Source organism: Bos indicus x Bos taurus, chromosome 7, assembly GCF_003369695.1.
Source record: "Bos indicus x Bos taurus breed Angus x Brahman F1 hybrid chromosome 7, Bos_hybrid_MaternalHap_v2.0, whole genome shotgun sequence".
Lineage (NCBI taxonomy): Eukaryota > Metazoa > Chordata > Mammalia > Artiodactyla > Bovidae > Bos > Bos indicus x Bos taurus.
Genome location: NC_040082.1, coordinates 47,773,245 through 47,787,080, shown reverse-complemented (window position 1 = coordinate 47,787,080; position 13,836 = coordinate 47,773,245). Strand labels below are relative to the sequence as shown.

At 45.7% G+C, this 13,836-nt stretch overlaps 1 protein-coding gene across 2 annotated transcripts in view; it reads right to left on the bottom strand.

The window, feature by feature from the left end:
• Nucleotides 1-4,706: 4,706 nt before the first annotated feature.
• The window catches only part of GLRA1 (glycine receptor alpha 1), an 87,260-nt gene continuing 78,130 nt past the window's right edge, over nucleotides 4,707-13,836 (bottom strand). The window contains exons 8-9 of one of the 2 annotated variants that reach the window (XM_027545898.1): nucleotides 11,392-11,538; nucleotides 4,707-5,171 (exon numbers count right to left, since the gene is read on the bottom strand). In XM_027545898.1, coding sequence (XP_027401699.1) covers nucleotides 4,857-5,171; nucleotides 11,392-11,538 — 462 coding nt within the window. In that variant the 3' untranslated portion in view covers nucleotides 4,707-4,856. The remainder of the gene's footprint in view (nucleotides 5,172-11,391; nucleotides 11,539-13,836) is intronic. The other variant, XM_027545899.1, reaches the window with a different exon arrangement.

Here is a 13,836-nt window from a genome sequence, read left to right as displayed (position 1 = left end):
AAGTAATTAAGAGCAGCCCAGCTCAATCAAAACAAAGTGTATTCTTTTACTCCTTCCTCTGGTCAGGATAAGCTTCTGGTTCCTAGAGCTGTAGGGAAATAGGAGGGTTCTTCATTCAAATTTCAGGAATTGGTTTCTGAGAGAAGGGTCTTAGTGGAAGAAGAAAAGTTATATTTTAAGAATATCCTGCTTCTAGAATTTTTGGTCTGGTTGGTTTTATTAATCAGGGGGTAGTGATCCACTCATCCTTTCTCAACAGACCTTACCAGCCCCTCAAAGTGCAAGCCTTGCAGTCAATCTGAGAATCATAGCTCACAGAGGAAACCTGATACTTGCCTGGCTCTTCAGAGCTGGCTTGGAGGGCAGCCTTTTAAATGTGTAGAAGGTGCTCATTGAATAAGTCTGGTAGCTTTCACAGTGGTGTTGATTGTCCCTGGGCTGGGCTTCCAGCCAGATGGGGGGGATATCTGGACATCTCAGATCTCCAGCCCAGTCCCAAAGCTGATACAGATTGTACCCGCGGCTCTCCAACTTCAGTTACTGCAGACATGCTGATAACTCAGCTCCCTTCAATTTCAGTGTTGCAGTTAACTAAGAAATCTAATTTTCATGGCTCTTACCAGTGATGGTACTGGCTTAGCTGGGCCACCGATCTCTTCTGCAATCTAATATGAAGCCTCACAAAACACCATCTCATCTCTTTTTAATGATGCTCATAAAAGTGCATACTTCTAATGAAAAGAACTGTCTCCTGTCATATTTATTTTCTCCCTAGTTTGAAAAAATAGCCTATGAAAGATACTGGTGAACTTCCTAGAGGAGTCCCCCTTTTTTTTAAATTTAATGACCGCTTAGAAAAAGAAGTAATTTGGATCAAATTACCTTTTGTTTTTGAAGACAAAATAAAAATAGAGTTAAGTTCAAGGTATCTCTCTAATAGACACATTTTCCTTTCAATTGTGTCTATCCTTGGTCACTCCCTATAGCATTTGTCAAGAATGGACTCTTGAATACTTCAAAGGACCAGAGGATGGCAGAGCTGAGCCATTTATTTTGGCTGCTCTTGAAACAAATGAGATCTGTTGTAAACAAATAGGTGAGAAGTTGTCGGTATTATCTGCTTAATTGACATCTCCTAAATTTGACTCCTAGGAATAGCTGCAGTTTTGGAGGTGGGTGAAATCACCCACTGGTCTATGGCAGTATCGATTCTCCTCTGTGCATCAGTACTGGTCTATACATGTAAAGGGTTTGAAAACCAGTAAACCACTTGTTACACCTAAATCAGTTTGACGTTAGCACTTGGCATGCATAGTCCCAGGGCATGATGTCCTTTGTGAGCAAATTGAAAGGAAATTACAAAAATATTGCCCGTTTATTAGAGCCATCTAAAAAAAAAAATGGCCTAAATTGCCTACTTTGATTTTCTATAATGATGAGATCCATATAATTAATTGCTAAATCCTTACTACATTATACATTAATGATAATGTCTTCTCCTTGAGCATGCTCCATTCCTAATTCATGATGGGATTTTTGACATTATAATGATTGCTGTCTTTTCCATCACCACTGTTTACCTTCGATAAAGTAGAGCAAAAGGAAAAAACAAATCTGCCAATTGTCCAAAGATGAAGGACAACAAGAATTGTATGTCTATATACATGTGCATATGTATGTTCTTGGCCACCTGGAGAGTTCAGAAATCAAAATGATATTAAACTTTCTGATGTGTGAAATTCCTACAGACCAGTTCAAACACATAGAACAGTCAGTGCTAGGAGGGAATTAGAAATCACCTGTGACACTCTCCCCATTGTATAGTTTAAGAAACCAAAGCTTAGTGATTTACCCAAGGTCACCCAAGCATATTAGTGGCAAGCCTAAAATCCGCATTCTTGTTTTCATTGCTATCGTGCATCACCTCACATTTATTTTCTGTGAGGGATACCATGTTTAGAATAGCCTGAGAAAAGATTTCGTCTCCTCTGTGTTTGAAATAATTCTGTTGTCTGGTGGATACTGTCAGCTAGACCTGGCAGCACCCAGCGGGCACACAAATTCACTATTGTGTCAGAAGTTCAAGGATCCAGCAGAGGTTGGGCAGATGGCCCAGTGATTTCCACGTCTCAAAGAGATTCTGGACACCTCCTCATGTAAGGAGACCAGTGTGATTCTGCTGTTCGAGCAGAAGCAGAATGTCTTGGAGTGACTGGTGCTGTCTTAGTGCAGAAGCAGAATGTCTTAGAGTGATTGGTGCTGTCTTAGTTGCTGATAGTGGCCTAGTGCCTTTGCCTGATTCACCTAGACTTCAGACATGCTGAATTTAGTCTAATAATGAGTCAAGTAGAGAGAAGGGGTTCTTTAGTGTTTTTGTTTTTTTTTTAATTTAAAATGATTTCCCCTTAAATAAAGAGAATAAAGTGCTAGTGAAAGGGACCGATGGCCTCTCCAGAGACCTATGTACCACTTGGAAATTAAGTTTTTCCCCACCGCCTCCCTTAAATAAAGTGAATGTAGTGCTCATGAAAGGTGCTAATAGCAGTCCAACATCTGATATTCTAGTTTTTAATTGGTAGTGATTGTTCACATCCCTCTATTTAACTTTCACCTCCTCAGACACCTGTTGCTGCTAAGTCGCTTCAGTCATGTCCGACTCCTAGCGACTCCATGGACTGTAGCCCACCAGGCTCCTCCATCCATGGGATTTTCCAGGCAAGAGTACTGGAGTGGGGTGCCATTGCCTTCTCCCAGACACCTGTTAATGGTAGGGAAATGAGCAGTCTTTACTCTCATTTCCTACTCAAACTCCTACTCACTTGGCTCCCATCCCTCAGTGCTTCTTAGAAAAAGTGATTCCAGGATCCATCCCACACCCTGCAAAGCTAGAAAACAGCTTCATTTTCTGCTCTACACAGGCCAAAAGAAAGGAAGGCAATGATTTATTGACCTTGGAACTTGGTTGCAAATAACTTTTTCGTTAAAGCCACAAAGCCAAATCCTTTTTTGGCTGCATAGTGCATTTTCTTGACCTGAATCACTTCTGGGTCCTTATCTTGACCCACTTCTTTGGGCCTCTGTGGGAATTAGCTATTGCACCATGGGGAATGGGAGACATTTCCCCTGGGGAAGGTGCTTTAGGGTGGGGTTAGGTTCCCAGTGTCTCACTTCTGTCCTGCCCTAAGTTAGGGATGCTCCAAAGACCCAAGTGAACCCGAAGTCACAGTACAGACTGATTGTCAACTGCCTACCACTCTGATCCACAAAAGTGCAAAGAAAGAAATGCAATCCCAGTATCCTGGTTGTAGGCCATAGCAGGGAGGATGCCGCAAGTAATAGTGCTGTCGCCCCCGGTGCAGTGGTGTGCCAGCTGCCAGACACAGCTCCCTTCTGATCCCACGGCCCGCCTTGCAGACCTCCTACCTGTCAACATCCGTGTCCTGGAGCAGGCTCCCCCACTCCTGCGGTCCACTGCCTAGTCCCTCTTCTTTTCCCCCGGAGTACCCTAGCTATCTTGGGATAGTTCTGGCACTTCAGAGTTAGAAGGAAAGAGAATTTGTCTAACTTTCCTAAATGTTAAAGCTAAACAAAGCACCAAAAAGAAAAACAAAAAAAGATTTACAAAAATATAATGGGCTCTTCCCCCCCCCCCCCCGCCAAGCTCCCCATGTTCTTTGTGGTATATGAAATGTCAGAATATAATGAACAGACTTTATAAACATCACTGTTTCTTTCCACCCGTATCCATGTATCTAAGCGGCAGCAGCCTACGACTGCCCTTTTACCTCATAAAACTCCACTCCGTAGAGCCACAATATAATACATCTGTTTCATCCTGCAACCCCACCTTCCCAAACATACCCCTCCTTGCAATTCCAAAGACACTCTCCAAAAAAATAGACATCTGAAAAAGTGCATCTGTTTATACTCAGTCTATCTGCATATTATTTCTTGAAATTATTACTTTTTTTTTAACCATAAAAAAGATTGCATATTAGCAATATGATGAGAAAAACCATGGGGACCATTTCTGGGCGGTGGATGGTAGGTGGGGTGGGTGGAGAAGGACAGAAATGAGAGGGCCTAGAGAGGAGCAGCAGAGAGAGAGGTCCCCAGCCTGGAGGGGTGAAGATGACTCTCCATCCTCGGTCCTCTGCATCGTCCCATCTCTTTAGTCACTCCCCTTCTCCTCTCTCCACCTTCCCCCATTTCCACCACCCGTGCCTGGGCCGCACGGCCCCCTTGAAGCAGAGGCGAAATGGCTTTTTGGCATGAGTCCACCTGGGCCAGTTTGAAGACAGGGATGGCGCTGGGAGGGGTGTGATGTGGGACACACCAGAGCAAGCTGATTTGTGACTGTTTTCCACTCTGGAAAAAATTGTCCATCACTTCTGTGACTTTTAAAAATTTAAGCAGTTACTAGGCTGATAGGTTAAGAAACAAGTCTTTTGTTCTTGTGGTTTTGCATTAATATTAAGCATGAATATATATCATATATATTACATGGCTTTGCTGCTGCTCTGGGGCAGACTGTATTCTCCTTCCAAACAGGAAAACTGCACAGCCCACGGACTCAAATTTTTGAAAGTGGTTTTTACCACTCCCCACCGCTGCGCCCACCCCGAACCCTCCCCTTCCTCCCCGCCTCTCACTTCCCGTATTAGAAAAACCCCTCCCTCCCCCTGCCACCCCTACCCAATGTTGAATAGATAGTGCCACATTCTGAGCCATGCATCGCTGCATTTGAGAGATGGCGCGCACGCACCTCGCTTCCCCTCCTCCTCCTCCTCCTCCGGCCCTCAGATTCCTGTGCCCCTCCCACTCTGCCCACTCCCAGCAACCCCAGCCCAGACCCGTCACTGGTTGTGGACGTCCTCCCTGCGGACGATTTTGTAGATGATCCAGTAGAACATGTTGAAGATGAGGAAGGCCATGGGGAAGCCGATGCGGGAGATCTTGTCGATCTTCTTGGCCCGCTGGATGAAGAGTTTTCGCATCTCCTCCGGGGACTTGGATGGTGCCGGAGGAGGGTTGGTCGTGTTGCTGTTGTTGGCGCCCTTGACAGAGATGCCGTCCTTGGCCTGAAGGCAGGCTGGGCCCATGCCGTAGGCCGAGAAGTTGAAGCGGCCCTCTCCAGCCTCATCCTCCTGGAACAGATTCAACATGGGGCTCTACTTAAAATAAGACAGGGGCTGGGCACCCTCCCTGCAGGCACTCCCCTGGGGGCCAGGCCGTGCCCATCTGGCTCGCCCTGCCTCCCAGATGGCACCACTCTAGGCCCCTGAAGGCTCTGTGGCTGGCTGGGGAGTTATGCCTTATAGAGGGGCGCCATCAAATGCCGAAACAGATGCAAACCAGGGGATAGGTGTGTGGTGTGGAGTCTGAGACCTGTGCAATGACCTTGGCTCAGTCACTTGTGGCTGTATGACCTTGGGCAGGTCACTTCCTCAGAAGACTCTTCCTCAGAGTCACTTCCTCCTGTGACTCTCAGGGTTTTTAATTTAAATTTTTTTATTTAAGTGGGGATAAGATTCACCCCACTCCTTTAAGATGCTTTTCGATCATCAGAAGTTGTAGCTGAGCAGATACTCTGAATGCCGTTTTGTTAGAAACCCAGAGGACGATTTGGAAAGATCCCCTGCTTTGCCTCTGTTGCCTCCTTGCCCTCTCCCCTACCCCATCCCCCAGGCTTCTGTGTGTGGGTTTGGGGAGGGAGTGAATGGATCAGGAGCAAGCAAGGGCTGCAAGCCCAGGGACCACAGCTGCCTCTTACCTCCATGGTCCCGTATCCCTGGCAGGTGTGACCTCAGACAGGCTCTGGATTTTTATCAAGATTTTCATCTGGAGTTTCTCAAGCCCTTCATCATTTGGCTCCAACTTACCTTTCCAGGCTCCCCGCCTCCCCTGCCTGTGCTCTGCACACCTGCCTGTTGCGTTGCACGTTCTCAGCCATCCCTCGTGCGTTCCCACCTCCTGGCTGCATGCTCACTACCCAAGCGCCTGCTGCCTGACCTGCTTCATTTCCCCCTCTCGTCTGGATCGAGGAGACACTCTTGCCTGCTCGCATCACATGTGGCTTTGTGGTCCTTCCTTGTGAGCTCTGACGTGGTCCTCAGAGTCTCGCTGAGCTGCTGATTCAGTGTGTGGCTCTGGGGGGCTTTATCGGCTCACACTGCCGACTTGAGAGTGAGCGCTTTGTGGGCAGCTGCTCTGTCTTCTGCTTGTTCCTGTGCAGGGCAGTCTGGGGGCCCTGGTGTCTGTCCAGCTCTGCCTGTGCCACCCCAGCCTGGACCTTCATCTGGGCTTGTGATGACCTCCAGCCCCGTTTCCCTTCGGCCTCCCATCTCCCCCAGCCCTGCCACCCCTCTGGGTTGTTATGACATGGATCTTATCCATCATCCTTTGCTTAAAACTTTCTTAATAGGCTGCCACTGACTTGAGGATAATTAAAAGCTTTACATGATGACCTGGATTGCCCGTCTGTGGATGCTCCGTTTGACTTTCTGTGCCCTGTGGTGTTTCCATCTATTGGGAAGTGCCACACTCCTCTTGCACTCTGCTCAGGTGGTTCTCTCTGCTGAGTCTGTCTCTCCCAACCCCGCCCCTGCTTCCAGCCCCTTCTTTTCTGAACTAATTCCTACTCAGATGCCTTCCCTGAGCCTGAGGTTAGGCTCAATGTCCCTGATGTGTGATCCATACATCAGGATTCTCGGCTTTTCCTTTTTTATTTTAAATCTCTTATCGCATTGTTTTCCTTGATTAACATCTGTCTCTCTCATTAGAGTGTAAGCTCTATGAAGGCGACGGCAAAGCACATCATGCTTACCGCACCTTCAACACTAGACATATGAATATATTTCCTGAGAAGGAGCTCAAAACTCTGCAAATGTTTGTTGACCAAATGGTTACCTTGCATATCCAGTCTGTCCCAGCTTCCTTTTTTTTTTTTTTAAATTAATTTAAATTAAAATGGTGTTGTATTCCTAGCACCTGGAGGATTTGACATATGAATGCTCAAGACATCTTTCACAAACCAGTGAATCTGGTCCAACACCCTCATTGCAGGAAGTGAGGGTAAGAAGGTGGGCTCCAGTACCTGGCAGATGGGTGCTCAACCAGTATTTTTCTGTGGGAAGGACAACAGTAGAGGGCTTGTGCCAGCACTGAGGAGAGGACTGGGGGAAGCTGGCCAAGTGACTGGACCCTGTGCCTGGGAGCGGGGCTGGGTCTGACAATCTCATTTATCGCTCACTGTAGCAATACCGGGGGGGGGGGGGGGGGGGCGGTGCGGCGGGGGGCGGCGGGTGAGAGGAGGGTGTGCTTGAAAATGTTTTTTCGCTGGGCTCTAGTTATGCAGGCGGACACTCAAAATTAACTTTCTGTATTGCTTTGGGCAAATTATTTTCTGCCTTCTTCATCAGTTAAACATGAGAGGGGAGGGGATGGATGTGTGGAGGCCTCATCTGGTTAGAAGGTGATCAATTTTACATTGTATCCAGGAGAAAGGAAATTCCCTAGAGATAACTGGACAAAGCCTGCTATTCCTATTTGAGCCAGCAGATGGCAGCCAACGAATGCCCAACTGTATCTGGAGCTGCGCGGGACTGGAACAGGGGAAATCCGATCGAAGCCAGGGAGGTTGGTAGTGTGCCTGCCCAGTCCGGCTCACAGAGGTTTCCTAATAATCTGACTAATGAGGCTGGCTGGGGAATTCGAGGACCAGATGGTTTCTGCCCAGCAAATGAGGTAACATGGGAGGGTGGTGGGAGTCGAGGAGCCTGGCCAAGATCATGGGCTCAGAGAAAATCAGGCATGTGGCTAGTTCCTCTTCACTCACCATCTGGGGCTTAAAACCCCCTCTGCAAACTTTCTGCTAAAGGGAGGTTTCTGCAGCCCAAGCTAATGTACGGCCAGCCTGCAAGCCACATCCACAGGGCCTTATTCCAAAGGAAGCTGTTTTTTATGGTGAGCCTGATTCTGCGCCTTCAGTTTCTGACATCTGTGCCAAGTTCAGAGCCTGTGGGCACAAGGTCACACTAATTCCGATGCACACCAGGGGCCAGGCAGGAGAGACAGTGATGAAGGGAACTGGGGCCGTGGACTGCGTTCCTTACCTAAAGGCATTTGCAGTGAGCCTATACCATGTGGGATGTGAATCCAGAGGGACCAGAGGCTGTGATATTTTGAGTGAAGCTGGAAGTGTAATCACTGGCACTTCATTGAATGCTGGCACTTCATTCCAGATTTTTAAGATACTGCTGGTGAACTTAAAGATATTTGCATGGCAAATCTGACCTTCTAGCTACTAGTTTTTGGCCTCTGCCTTGGGGTAAATCTTCGTTCCTACTTAAGATCTAATAAATGCAGGGCTATTTTTATCTGCTTCAGGATGGAGACGCTGATGAACAGATAAGCAGCTGGTGGTGTGTGGTCAGTGTTTTCTGAGATCAGCCGTGGGTCTTGGAAGGCCTCTGTGTGTTTCCCATCAGTGCCTCCAAGATCCTGGTCACTTTCCCCTCCTCTTTGTCCTCATCTGCACGGGAGGACTGGATGGGACCCTCTCTGAGAGCTCTTCCAGAACCAACATGCTGTGAGAGAATGAGGAAGGGACCCAGCAGAGGACTCTGATCAAATCTGCACAGTGGCCTTATTCACATTTTACCTGGCCAGAGACAAAGCTTTTGTTTTCCTCTAATACGTAAAACTGGTAGGCATTTGGCAAGGGTGGAGGCAACCTTTGCAAACACTATAGGTCCCACAACGTTACGTATCTGCAAGGGGCTCCATTTATATTTTAGTCCATGCACAGAATGCCTGCTGGAGCTATGCAGGGCACAGTCTGGTGACCTGGTACCAGTCAAGTATTTTGAACATAGTCTTCCCATGTAAGCATCTCTGTGATAAATTATTGACATTCTTTTTGCAGACGGAAATGCATAAAGCTGCTAGCCCCTGGTCGGGGAAAAGGGAAAATAGAAGTAAATCTCAGAGACAGTTGTGTTTGGTCAGTTCCTTGCTTAGATTGTGTTAAGAATCGGAGGCTAGGTATCTGATGGACAGTAATGGAAAGACTAAAACCAGGATCTTTCAAGAAGTCCTGTCTGGCCAGCTGCACCCAAGATGTTTGCTTCCCTCTTCCAGTGCAGCTTTTATCCTAACTCTCGTGGACAGCCTCTGTCTCGGAACGTCTGCCTGCTGCCTGCGGTAATCTGCTAGAAGTTAATTGAATCAGATTGCTGATGTTTAAGAAACATACTGAGGGAAATGTGTGCCTTTGGATTGTTTTAATTCCTGGTACTTGTGTGGCAGGAATATAACTTAAATGGGATCTGATTTCATCTTTCACCAGTCCCCCATTGTGCCCATTTTACAGATGTGGATGCTGGTCCCTAGAAGAGGCTAGCTGAAAATCACATAGCAAAGAGAACTCAAGAGGCAGAGGCCTTTGTCCCAATTCTTGTGGCTGGGTAGACAGCTGCTTTCAGTAGGTCAGTCTAAGGTAGATAGGGCCTAGGTGTGTGGTGTGGCCAGTGTTTGAGTTCTTGGTTGCCCTCATCTATAGCTGGAAAAGCTCCCAGGCAGCCTCTCCGTCTGCAGGGTCTCCTTTTTTTTATTCCATTAGTGTTTTTTTTTTTTTTTTTTTATCCCTTTGTGCATTTGTGCAGCAAATTCCTATTCCATGTTCACTATCTATCAGGCCTTGTGGTAAATACCAGGGCTGTATCAGTAGTACTGAGCTAGAGTAGATGTGGTCTCTGACCTGATGGAACTTACCATTCAGTGGGTGGTGTGCATGAAACAAACTCCTGATTGAATTGTAATTATAACTCGTGTCTAGAAGGAAAGAAACTGAGTATCGTCTTGGCTGACAATAAAGTGTCTTTGTGCATATCAGACTAGCGGTACTCCCCTGCTCTGGGTGTCTGAATTGGGATCACTTCCTCTGGCTGATACAGTCCACGCCAGGGCAGGACCTAAGAGAAGAGAGCTTCCTTGGCTGGGGGCCCTTGGATACAACCTGCATGATCACACTTAACAGCCTGGCATCAGCACCTCAGTACAGGGCCTGCACCTTGACTAGGGTATCAGGGAAAGGTGCCATAGCTGAGAACTGGGAAAATGAGTAGGTTCATACCAAGCAAAGTGCACTAGAAGAGCAACCAGTCTACTGGAAGAGAAGCCTGGGTGGAGAGAACAAGACACCTGAAGTCCTGTGTGTGTGTTTGAGGAACTATGAAAAAAGCCAGTGTGGATGGTGCTCAGAGAGCAAGGGGGAAAGTGACGTGAAGATGAGACTGGAGAGAAAAGCAAGTCCTCTGATCCCTAGGAGAAAGGTCTCCTGGGGGAGTGGTTACAGACTTAGGTATGTAGCCACTTTGCTCCCACAGAGTTAACAGAGGCTGGTGACTTTTCAGAGGTGGGCTGCCAGGTTTGTTTGTTTTGTTTTTTGCTTCACCACATGGCTTGCAGAATCTTACGCATATGGGATCTTAGTTCCCTGACTGGGTATTGAACCCCAGCCCCCTGCAATAGAAGTATGGAGTCTTGGCCACTGGACTGCCAAGGAAGTCCCTGCCAAGTATTTCTTTTCCTTTTGTTTTTTAAATGCCTTTCTTCATTAGGACTCAAACTTTTCAAGTATACAGTAATGTACTATTTTCTTTTCATAACCCTAATGACAAGATACGGAGAAGGAAATGGCAACCCACTTCAGTGTTCTTGCCTGGAGAATCCCAGGGACAGAGGAGCCTGGTGGGCTGCTGTCTGTGGGGTCGCACAGAGTTGGACACGACTGAAGTGACTTAGAAGCAGCAGCAGCAATGACAAGATAAATTTGGTATTATTTGCATATTTTAAATGCCTACTTTAATATTTAATTTCAAAGCATTTCTTTATTCTGTCTCTCATAAGGAAAGAGAATTCACTCCAGGGGAAGACCATACAGCATGCCTTTTCTTGAAGGTAGGAAACAAAGGCCCGGAAACTGGACATTCTACTCTAAGATCTCATGTTCTGTGATACCAATCGCTTCTGGAATCAGGCCCATTGAAACAGTGCAGCCCGCTCATAGAAAACACCAGCAAACATCATGCAGCCTTCCATGCTTTGGGTTTATAGCTAGTTGCTATCTTGGCCCCATCAGTGTTTGCTCCATCAATTCTGTCTTCAAGTGTAACCTGATAATTAGTGTTATTAGTGTTAGAAGAATGAGTGCCCATAAACCCAATCAGGGCTTTATTTATGGGAGGAGAAACTAGGACTTGTGGAACTTTGATCCGTATTTTATGCATGCTTTATCCACTGAGAAGAATGATACAGGAAAACAAGTATCATAAGACAAGGTTGCCCAGAACGCTTCTGTTTACCACCAGCATTGAGCCAAAGGCCTACCTTGTGATGTCTTCGCTTCCTCCTGAATCGGAGCAGCTCTTTGTGCTGCCGAGACACAAAGTTGACAGCGGCGTACTCAAGCAGGGCTGAGAACACGAAGAGCAGGCACACGGCCATCCAAATGTCGATGGCCTTCACATACGATACCTGGGACAGAGGTGGGGGGAAGAACACAGATGAGGAGAGAACAGAGTGAAATATTGAGTGTGGAGGAATGTTTTCTGCTCCTTAGAAACCCCCTTCCCCATCATCTTCTGTTGTTTCCTCTCAGCTGGAATATTAGGATGGAGGTTACTGAAGGAAACAGATGAGAAATTAATCAAGAAGACTGTACAGAATATTGAGAAAAAAGAACATGGTGCCTAGAAGAGCCCTAAAGAGAAGGGGGATGGTGTGCCCATCATTCTGTCATTGATGGAATAGAATGTGGTGTTCAGACTGAAGGTGATAGGAGAATTGTTACCTAATGGTAAAAGTAAGTGGAGGATATCAGTGAGAATGGCAGAGCAAGATCTTCAAAAATTCTCCCCCTGCAAAAAAGCAGTGAGGACTCTATAAAAAATGGTCAGAACCAGCTTTTCTCCAAACTCTGTTAATGAATTAAAGTCTAACAGCAATCCTGTAAACATTTATTTGGGAAAATCAGTTGAATCCTAGTAAGAACAGCAGGCTTCATGGCATTAGAAATAACCCAGCTTTATTGAGATATGATTCATGTATCATACACATTTACAGTATAGAAATAAATGATTTTATATCTTCACAATTATATACAGTCATCATCATAGTCAATTTTAGAACATTTTCATCACCTCCAAAAGGAACCTACTATCTTTTATCTATCATTTCCTTATTCCCCCAATTCTCTTCCTCCAATCATGGACATTTTATGTGAATGGAATCATACAATATGTGGCCTTTCACTTAGCATAATGTTTTCAATATTCATCTATATCATAGCATATGTCAGTATTTTATTTTTTATGGCCAAATAATAGTACTCTGGGTATAACACATATCATTGATCCATTCATCAGTTAAGGACATCTGGATTGCTTCTACCTTTTGGCTCTTATTAGGAATAATGCTGCTGTGAACTTAGGTTTTTCTGTGGATGTATGTTTTTATTTCCTTTGTGATGTTTTAAGTTGCCCTGTTCCCATCGCCTCGTGTGTGGCTCTGTGCTAGTCTTGTAAAGCAACAGCCTGCAGGCACAGTGAACACCAGTATCCTGACAGCCACTGGATGGGGCAGAAGGGAGTAGGAGCTTCTTTAAAGCTGTGTTCTCAGGGAATTGTTATTTGACCTGTCTTATGGTTCTCGGAAAGAGACCACTCACAAGACTGTCTTTATTTGACCTGACTTGGAGCTGTCCCAAAGAGAGCAGCTTTTTCCTTGAGGGCATTTGTTGAAAACAATCATTGGCAAGTGTTGAACATTACATCAGCCTCAGGCAGTTGGTAACAGTTGAGGCAAACAATTGGTTGATCAAAAAGAATAAAAGGAAAACTTGGGGAATGAGTTGTCCATAAAGCTATGAGATATTCCTGGGAACCAATGTGCATTTTTAGGCCTATGTGCGTGTCCGGGGTGACTTGAGAAGGCTCTTAGCTGTCAACTCTGAATAAGCAGAAAGTAAAGGCTACAGCAAAGTTTTAAACTGCTTGGCTCAGTGATATGCCACATTATATTATGTAAATGTATGCTGTTGCTGCTAAGTCGCTTCAGTCATGTCCGACTCTGTGCGACCGCATAGACAGCAGCCCACCAGGCTCCTCTGTCCATGGGATTTTCCAGGCAAGAGTACTGGAGTGGGTTGCCATTGCTTTCTCCATGTAAATGTATAATTTTTATCAAAAATATTTAAGATATACAAAAAATAATAAAGTATGGTGAATGCAATGTACTGAATGTTTATGTCCTCCCAAAAGTCGTATGTTGAAATCTCATCCCAATATGATGGTATTTGGAGATGACATCACTGGGAAGTAATTAGGTCACGAGAGTGGAGCCTTCATGAATGGGAGTAGTGCCTTTATAGAGAGTCCAGAGAGCTAGCTTGCTGTCTTTCTGCCCTGTGAGGATACAACAGTAAGTCAGCAGTTTGTAACTGGAAGACAATCCTCACCAGAACCAGACTACCCTGGCCCCCTGGTCTCAGATTTCCAGCCTCCAGAACTGTGAGGCAAACTTACGCTATTTATAAGCCACCCAGCTTATGGTACTTTGTTATAGAAGCCTGGATTTATTAAGTCAGGCCCATACAAAGGAGAAAACACAGTCAAAAATAGTTGTGCCCAGATATTGGACTTAATACACAAAGACTTTAAATCAGTTATATATTTAATATGTTCAAAGAACCAAAAAAACCTTAGCTACCCAGCTAAAGAAAAGTGTGGGAACAAAGTCTCACTAAGTAGAGCATGAAAAGCTACGAAAAAGAAC